Genomic DNA, 9,402 nt, shown 5'->3' with positions numbered 1-9,402 from the left:
AACTAGAAACTTGTATTCTAAGAAATTCCTTATATGAATTCATTTTGTTTAGTATCCAAAACATTTATGAGTTTATACAACAAAAATGACAATATAAATACCTTAATATTGTCTGGGAACGTCTGTATATCCAAACTAATCTCTTAAATGTATTTTTATAATATGAAATGTATGAGTTTTGGACAAGTCTAATACCAACCAACACCAACTCAGAATGACCAAAAATATTCTGAAATGCTATATTCCGGAATAAATATTTGTTTTTTAAAAAGCAAAAATTATATTATAATAGTTAGTTTAATGAATTTCCCTATTTATTATTGTCAATTTGGTAAAAATGCTAAAAATGTGTTAATCGCCATTAATCAAAATAAAAATACACTTCTTGGACCCTGTGCCATATCAAAGCCTTAGAGTGCCGAAACGGACCATACTAGGAAGTAGGAACACCCTCTCTCTCTCTCTCTCTCTCTCTTTCTCAAACAAGGAAACAGTGATGCATTATTGAAGAACAAGGTTCTTTCCCCTCTGACTTTTGTTCTAGTTTCATCTGATTTACATACGCAATATATAAAATCTCGATTGACGATCTTTCAGCTTACTTCGATCAATTGATGAGCACTCCATTTTAGATTCTCCAAACAGGTAATTTTAATAAATGTTTACAGCTTCCTTCTTCAATTTCAATTTACGATTTTTGATCGTGTCGTTTATCATCGAATATTGATCGGACTAAAATCTATAAAGGAAAAAAAATTAATAAGCAGGGAAAAGCTCCTTGAGACGAGTGTCAGTCGGTGGTTCATCGATACCATGGCTATTGTTGAGAACGGTGTGTCGAATAACCAGGTGGAATCAAAGGATGCTGATCAGACAGAGTCTTCGATTTTGATTTCGAGGTCAAATCAGGAGAAGAAGATAACGTCTAATAACACAAACGGCACTTTAATAAATGGAAATGGTGTCTCGAATCATCATCAGCATCATTTGGTAGTGAATGGGGCTGATCGCGATGGCCACGAAGAGGGTTTTAAGAAAGATATGAGAGATTTGGAGGAAATCCTGTCGAAATTAAATCCTATGGCTGAAGAATTTGTTCCCCCTTCACTCTCCAAGAACGTTTATAATAGGGCTTTACTACAACCACCATCTCCTGCAACTCACTTTGGTTATGCTGCTGTTAATGATTTCCTACTCCAAAATAACCACACAGCTTTTGCCAATGTCGATGGCATTAACACCGGAAGGGTATACTCTTATCCATATCCTCATTTCCATTTCTTCTTGCTTGTCTTAACTCATTTCATGATTGATATCAATCAACACTTGCAGTTTCCTATATTTCTGTTGCTGATTGATCTAGGTTTTTATCGTTTTATGTTTAGAAGAAGGGTCATTTTAGCAATGGAAAGAGGAGGATGAATAGCCGAACTAACTTGGCACAACAAGAAGATGCCATTAAGAGAACAGTTCATGTGTCCGACATTGATCAACAGGTAAAAAGATTTATATTATCAGTTTATCACATAATGTAATCATATCAACTTCATTGAATTTTACAAGCTAATAATTTCTAATAATAATCTATTGATGTTTGACTACAGGTAACTGAAGAACAACTTGCAGCACTTTTTATTCATTGTGGACAGGTAAGTTTTAAACATGTTACTCCCACCATTAAAGCCTTTTGATTTTGCTCATATACATCAAAGTTGTCTAACTTTTATTCCTCTTATTCGGTTATTTTCATTCCACTAAAGGTTGTTGATTGCCGTGTATGTGGTGACCCTAATTCTGTTCTTCGTTTTGCTTTTGTTGAGTTTACTGATGAGGGTATGCAAATATAACCTTTTTATGCGCCTTTAATAAGTAATATCTTATATATATGTTTTGCATTACATAATTTACATTTAGTTTCTCTGATGTTTTTGCAGAAGGTGCAAAGAATGCATTAACTCTTGCTGGAACAATGCTTGGTTTCTATCCAGTTAGGGTTTTGCCTTCAAAGACTGCAATAGCACCAGTGAATCCCACTTTTCTGCCTCGAGTGAGATTCTTTTGACTTTTGACTTTTGACTTTTGACTTTTGACTTTTGACTTGTGAAGCTTGAATAAATAATTTATGTACAATTGTACACAGTTGTGCTAACTCTATTAATTTTGATGTTGTTTTAGTCTGAAGATGAAAGGGAAATGTGTGCAAGGACTATTTATTGTACTAACATTGATAAGAAGGTAGTTAAAGTTTTATCTTTTTTTTTTGTGTGTGTTTGTATTTTATGAATGTTTTTGTGTGATCTGTGTTTTGTTATAAGCAGGTTACTCAGGCAGATGTCAAACTCTTTTTTGAATCACTTTGTGGAGAGGTTTATACTTTTATAGTTTTTTTTTTTTGTTTTACATTTAAAACATTTTGAGTAGTTTGTTGTGATATGAATTGTTAATAAGATGTTGTTATTAACTTTGCTTTTGATAGGTTTATCGCTTGAGGTTGCTTGGAGACTATCATCATTCCTCTCGTATTGCATTTGTGGAGTTTGTGATGGTGAGTTTTTTTTTTTTAAAGTATTTTTATCTTGTTTTTTTTTGCTTTAATATGCAATATGTTTGTCAAACTTGATTGGCCTATATATTTTAAACTTCACATCTTTTGAATTCATTAACAAATTGTACTTTGAAGAATCTACCCAATTATAGAATTACCCTTTTATATTTATTTCTTATAAAGATATTATACTATGAAAATTTTATCCAGTTATTCAGTGAAAATTACTTTGTGTTTCGATGACATAATATAATTCGATAGATTTTCCAATTACAATGTTGTAATAGCAAGAACTGAAAGTAGGATGTTATAATGAACAAATCAAACAAAAGTTTATTGCTATTTCTTGCATTCAACTCTAATAATAATAAACAAATGAGGAAAAATATTTTGATGTTTCTTGTATTTAACACTAATAAACAGATAAATGAAAGTATGTTGTTATTTCTTGCATTTATAGGCCGAGAGTGCAATTGCTGCCCTGAACTGTAGTGGTGCGGTATTGGGATCATTGCCGATAAGGTAACATACTTTACTTTCATAAAATAAATAAATAAATAAACATTAAAAGTCGAATGCTATAATCGGATAGATTTTTTCAAAGGGCTCCAGTCTCAGTCTCAGTCTCAGTCTCAGTCTCAGTACCTGATTTACATCTCACATGATGCTTTTGGGCTAGCCAGACAGACAGTGTGGTCCAGCTCAGGGGTTGTTACTGTTAGAAGAATAATAGTAGTTAAGTGTGATAAAATTCATGTTTTGACATGTATCTGTGTGATTGTTTGCTTGCAGGGTAAGTCCTTCGAAGACCCCGGTGCGCCCACGTGCACCTCGCCCTGCCATGCATTGATGATGGGTTTGGTGGTGGTGATAGTTATTATCTATCTAAATATACACCTACACAACGTAGTAGATTATATTACATGAAACTTATTGACTGTTTATGTTTGTTTATGTTTGTTCGTTTGTGTTATGCATCTCGGAGTCTCAATATGTTTATAGAGCTATCTGTTTAAAATTGTAGAGAGATGGGAACAAGCATACAGTTTTGTTTCAGCTTTTAATTTTATCTTTTTTTTTTATATATTTATGATGAAATTTGTTTCTTTTTTTTTTTACTTGATAGGTTTTAAGTGATATGTGAGGTGGTTTTTTATTTAATAATGAAATAACGACTTAACAAAGGTTATTAAGAAATTAACATTTTAGAAAGTTACCCTTGTTTATTTTTCTTTCCTTTTCCTTATCGGTGTTGTTTTTTTTTCCTCAAATATGTTTTTTACATTATTTAATCCCAACAATATTTTATTCATACAACACCTATTATTAAACCCACCCAAGGGTGAAATCACTAGGTAAACTGGGAAGTTGTAGCTATGTTTTGGACTTTTGGTCATATGCGAATTTTGAACCCAGAAACTTTTTTTTTATATAAAAGTTTACACCTCAACAATTAGAATCTCATCACATAGAGAAGGTCTAACGAATGATGAAATGTGTATGTTTATATATGTTTTTGATCTTGACCCTTTTCATTGTGGTTAGTAACCCACTCTTTAGATCGAGTTTGATAATTGATATGAATCAATGTTCCATTTAAACTAATCATTACTTTCTTTTTCAAGATGTAAACATGAAGCAACATTCATATTACATTACATGTTTTTTTGGTGAAAGCAATTAACCAACCGGTCCCACAGCTAACATGAACAGATATATCATAATGTCCCTTGATTAAGGTTGAACATGCCCCACCATATAACACAGTAGTTCTGGGATGATATATTTGCAAAAATTGTCAAAAGTTTGAATCTCAACAATTTTCAATTCCAATAAGGATTGGGCTTCATTAAGACAATAAGCTCTTATATCAGTCTAGTATGTTCCAACAAGAATAACCCTTTTGCAAAAAATTATAATACATTTTAAAGTCTATCATCCATGACTAAATGGGAAGTCATAAAATGAAAACCATCTTAATTTCCACACAAACAAAATGATTTGCATTTCACATTTCATTTACATAATTGTATCTTAAAAAGAAAACAGAGACATTCCTTAATACAAGTAAGATAAATAGTATGTGGTTCATACAAGAATTAAGAGCTTTTCATGCTTCAGTCGTGTCTGAACTACTTGTTTCAGTATCTAGTTTTTCGAGTTCTAATGTTGCACTGAATCCAAAATCACTCCCAGGGTTAAATGATGATTTTAGCTCTTCTGCACTTTGAATTGTGTTGATCTTGTTTTCTTTTACCAAAATATTGTTCTGCAACAAAATATCAATGTAATTTCATTGATTTGTATGTTATAACATTCGAATTTTATTTCTTTCTATTACAGCATTATAGTTTGAAATAATCTATCAAAGTATAATGTCCTATAATGTTATAATTGGGTAGATTTTTCAAACCAACCCAAATACAATTATAATAAAAGCAATGCAATTTTACAGTTATTTTTAGAAAACAGAACTTTAAGTTGTTGACTAAAACTACTGTGAAATCACATTCCATCAAAAAACAAACAAACAACTTTTTTCGATTCCTGTGGATTGAATCATTCCAGTCCTTCACCAATTCCATCATGCCAAATACTAAGAAATGACCAAATAAAACAGAAATAATAACTTGCCTTTTTCACGTAATCAGCCACAGTGGAAGTAACTATTTCTTGAATGACAAATTTTGTAACACGATCTTCACCAATAATTGACAATAGAAAGCTTTTCGGGACCTGAAAAAAGTTTTCGAATTATTATATAAATCGGAAGATTTTTTTTTTTTTGGTAAATTTCAAAGTTAGAATTACCGAACTGCCCATCGTCATACTACTTGATGATGCTACTGATTCTAGTCCAAAAGGTTTTCCTTATTTTATTGTAATTAGAGGGTATTTGAGGCATTTCACAAAGGGACAACCAAAGTTACATATAGAATAAAGGTTTAAATGAAAGAAACAGAAACATACTTCATTGATTAGTTTATTATATCATCGTATTTTCATTTCTTTCAATTACAACAATGTACTTTGAAAAATCTACCAATAATAGCAATAACATCCAAATAAGAAATTTCCATTGCTATAATTGGGGTAGATTGATCAAAGTATAATGTCTTAATAAAAAAAAATTAAAAGTAGGATGTTGTAATAAATAGAAATTAATTATAGGGTGCTATAATACACATGTAATTAAAAGTAAATTGCTTTTTCTTGCTGTTAGCCTTTTACTGCCATCATCTCAAGAAAAATGACAAAAGCATTAAAATTCCAATGGTTGCATCATATTCATGGCAAACATGGAAACAAGCAATTGTCTATAAATATTATAATTCTAGAAAGTGAATAATACAATCAGATTACGCATCTAATTTTTCTCAGCAATGTTTCATCTTTTTTTTCTAAATTTGTAATGTAATAAAATGGTTAAATGCGTATTTAAGCAACAACATTTCACTTTTTTCCTAAATTTATGCAACAAAGTGGTTTTTTATATAAAATATACAATGACATTTCATTTTACGACCAACACATGCAATATTTAATTGGTAAAACATGGTAGAATAACTTGTGTGAGTTGCATAAATTGGTAAAATGAAACATTGTTGTGTAAACTGTTAATAAAATGAAACATTGTTGCATAAATTGATAAAAAAAAATAGTGAAACATTATTGCATAATTTGGTAAAACAGTAAAACATTGTTGCATTAATTAGCATTTATGGAAAAAAAATATTTCTAAAAATAACACTTTGGTGCATAATTTGGGAAAAAGGTAAAATGTTGCATAAAATAAATAGATTACGTGATGGTACCTTGGATGTTTTCCCTGAAAGCCACCATCCACATGCAAAAGAGAAACAAGGTTAGAAATACAAAACAAACAAGAATGGAGTGGAAAAGTAAGCAATAATCAATAGGTTCAAATGCAAGAAATAGCAACATACTTATGTTATTTTATTTATTATAACACCCTACAATCATTTTCCCTATTACAACATTGTAATTTGAAAAAACCTACCTCATTATAGCAATGTCAATATGTCATCCACATACTAAGGATTTTCATTAGTTATTCAAAGTATGATATCAGAATAAGAAAAAAAAAAAAAAAGTAAAAGTATAAAGCTATGATTGGATGATTTTTAGGTGTACGATGTCTTAATAAGAAAACAATCGGAAGTACAATGTTGACATAACATTGTAATTTCAATTTTCTTCTTATCAGGACATTATTATACTTTGAAAAATATAAACATTCATAGCAATGAAAATTGGTTTGTATATGGAGAAACCCTAGGCACCAAATACTCTAAAATCTCAATTCTCACCAAATAATTTCAGTGCTTTCGCTTTTACATCACAAAATAACTTGAGGATAATTAAAATTAAACAAAAAGAGATTTTAGCTCGCAAAATTTTCTGGAAGAAATTGGAATATGTCAAAGGAATTGGAATTTGAAGGACTTGTAATATGAGAGAGAGAGAGAGAGAGAGAGAGAGAGAGAGAGAGAGAGAGAGAGAAATAAAAACTCTTGACTGGAAAAAAGAAACTTTAAAGACAAGGGCAATTTAGTCATTTTTTCTGTAAATTAAGACATTACCTCCTTTTTGTCTGCGGAAGCCTGGAACTGGTGGTGCTGTTCGAGCCAAATTTGTGAGAACCTTATCAAATACAATTTGTGTCTCCTTCCCTGATAATTCCACTTTTACCTGCCACCAAATATCCTCACTAAATGTCTGAATAATAAATTAAGACATAAAAAAAAAAAAAAAAAAAGAACTTTATCTTTTCGTATAAGTGAGGTGGCACAACGTATATATAATCCATGAAAATGGCATAAGAAATTAGTAGTATAAGACATTGAGCTCACTTGCATCTTATCATCATCTTGGGACTCCACAACTATATTAGCATTTTTTATAACTACCACATTCTCATCTGATATTGAAGCTTCAACACCTGCCATGTATTATATAAATAACTTCTGAAATCTGATTTCAGTTAAAAGTCAATGCAATAAATAGCAAGTACTTTCATGGATTTATTCCAATTATAGCATTGTAATCTGAAAATCTATCCAATCAAATCAGTGTCATCGAATAAAAAACAAAAAATCACTGCTTTAGTTGCATAAAATTTTCAAAGTATAATGTCCTAATAAGAATAAATGAAAGTGCAATGTTGTAATTAGGAAGATTCAAGATTGTTGAAAGTACAATGCCTTAACAAGAAAAAAATAGAAGTAAAATGTTGTAAAAGAGAGATAAAAGTACGATGATATACATTATAGTAATACATAGCATATGAAAGTACGTTGCTATTTATGGATTTTATTGGAGGGGTTTTGAAAAGTTGAAGATCACCTGGTTCAACAGCAAGTAGTGGTCTAACATAGGAGCCAAGAATCTTACGGGAGTTGCAGGAGTCCATTGTTCTGTGTAAAGCAAAAGGTTATAACCTATGGTTTAACACTTTAACTACTTAAATAACTTGGTTATCTGTGAAAACAATTATTATTTTTACACAAGAAAATAGTAAGTTACCTTGCATCTCGACTTTGGATTGTAGAGAAAAGATTGATAGTTGATAATGTATGCCAACTTAGAACATGTATGTGGTTGCTCTTAATAGTAGGATGCTGTAGACAGGAAGCAGTGTAACAGTTGATATACATTAGAACATTTTGGATACTGATATGCAATTTACCTCAAAATTTAATGACTTTTCAATTTTTGGAACTTGATATAAAATCCAGTGAATTGATGAAAACTTTTTCACATTATTACAAGACTAAGGTGTTGTTTCTTTTGACTTAATGGACTTAAAGGTGGTTTGCGTTTGCATTGACCTTAACAATCAACCTATGCCTCTCTTTTTCCTACATGGAATAGAGGGAGTTTTGGAGAGGATAATAAGCATTACATAATGTCTGAATGCATTCTGCTTCACTCATAGCTATAACTACTCACAATGGCAGCATCAACTCCTACGTATAAAGTTATTTTCACACAACATAATCAATTTGACAAATGAGGAAGTATTGAGAGACTTTTCTCATTGATTCCACCATAAACAAACTAATTTTCGTCCTCCTCCCATATAGATTCTCAAGCTCACTGCCTTTTGGAACCCTAATTCTAACATGACACTAAGACCTAAAAACTTTAGCAGTGGCAGCGTAAGCAATTTACATCTCAAATAGAAATGCGGGGCAAATCAGCATGAAGTTTCAGTCCCGCAGTTGACATATTTGAGCTAATTATTCAGTAGGTATAATCCTAGGTTATATACTCCTTTCCGATTAATTTTGAGTTCGAACTGCATAAGCTAACATGTTATTCTATATAATCAAATAGGATATGGATTTATTTACTGCATTGCAGTCATAGTATAAGAAATCTACGAGAAATGGAATCGGAGTACAGGTAGGGTTTGCAGAAAGTTACTTTGCAGTCTTTGAATTGGAAAAATGTTTGAGGAACGTTCATCGTTATCTTCATGGTCGCCATTGTCGTTAAGCTTCTCTAGCTAAAGGCTCGCTTGCTCTCACCAACGCTTTGTTTTGTCCAATCCTTTCGGTAACTCGGGGTTTGCCAGTGTTTTTTTTTAAACTAAAAACTAAAAGTAAAAAAGCCAAAAATTTCTACACGTCACTTTTTCTTTTTATTAAAAATCTTTTCAATTTATCAAAAAACTTTTAAAATTTTGATTTTTAAAAAGTAATTTTTGAAAAAGTCTCAATATTTTATCTTAATTTACAAAAAAGTCTTAAATTAAAATTTGTTTATAAAAAAGTTTCAATTACCAGTAAAAATGATGATTTGACCCTATTTTCCCGGTTTACCGGTTTCAT

The 9,402-nt window shown here is 31.0% G+C and overlaps 2 protein-coding genes across 7 annotated transcripts; one reads left to right on the top strand and one right to left on the bottom strand.

Moving 5' to 3' along the window:
* The first annotated feature begins 402 nt into the window (after positions 1-402).
* Positions 403-3,629, top strand: LOC145093689 (polyadenylate-binding protein-interacting protein 12-like). 6 transcript variants are annotated; one of them, XM_079031905.1, is made up of 12 exons: positions 403-516; positions 598-645; positions 768-1,248; positions 1,386-1,496; positions 1,605-1,649; positions 1,761-1,833; positions 1,935-2,047; positions 2,176-2,235; positions 2,319-2,366; positions 2,477-2,545; positions 3,006-3,067; positions 3,338-3,629. In XM_079031905.1, the coding sequence occupies exons 3-12, from the start codon at positions 814-816 to the stop codon at positions 3,393-3,395; spliced, it is 1,074 nt and encodes a 357-aa protein (XP_078888031.1). In that variant the 5' UTR covers positions 403-516; positions 598-645; positions 768-813; the 3' UTR covers positions 3,396-3,629. The 6 variants fall into 6 exon arrangements, with proteins under 6 accessions (XP_078888031.1, XP_078888034.1, XP_078888036.1 ...); XM_079031908.1 differs by having other exon boundaries at positions 765-1,248; XM_079031910.1 differs by having other exon boundaries at positions 748-1,248; positions 1,389-1,496.
* Positions 3,630-4,525: 896 nt separating this feature from the next.
* LOC145093688 (bacterial trigger factor) lies at positions 4,526-9,138 on the bottom strand. The gene is made up of 8 exons (XM_079031903.1): positions 8,996-9,138; positions 8,093-8,187; positions 7,913-7,983; positions 7,420-7,508; positions 7,150-7,258; positions 6,361-6,374; positions 5,180-5,281; positions 4,526-4,814 (listed from the first exon to the last, which is right to left on the bottom strand). The coding sequence occupies exons 1-8, from the start codon at positions 9,056-9,058 to the stop codon at positions 4,656-4,658; spliced, it is 702 nt and encodes a 233-aa protein (XP_078888029.1). The 5' UTR covers positions 9,059-9,138; the 3' UTR covers positions 4,526-4,655.
* Between the last annotated feature and the right edge of the window lie 264 nt (positions 9,139-9,402).

The sequence above is a fragment of the Lactuca serriola genome, chromosome 3 (assembly GCF_051521515.1).
Source record: "Lactuca serriola cultivar US96UC23 chromosome 3, Lser_US96UC23_V15, whole genome shotgun sequence".
Taxonomy (NCBI): Eukaryota; Viridiplantae; Streptophyta; class Magnoliopsida; order Asterales; family Asteraceae; genus Lactuca; species Lactuca serriola.
This window is presented reverse-complemented; position numbering and strand designations above follow the sequence as displayed.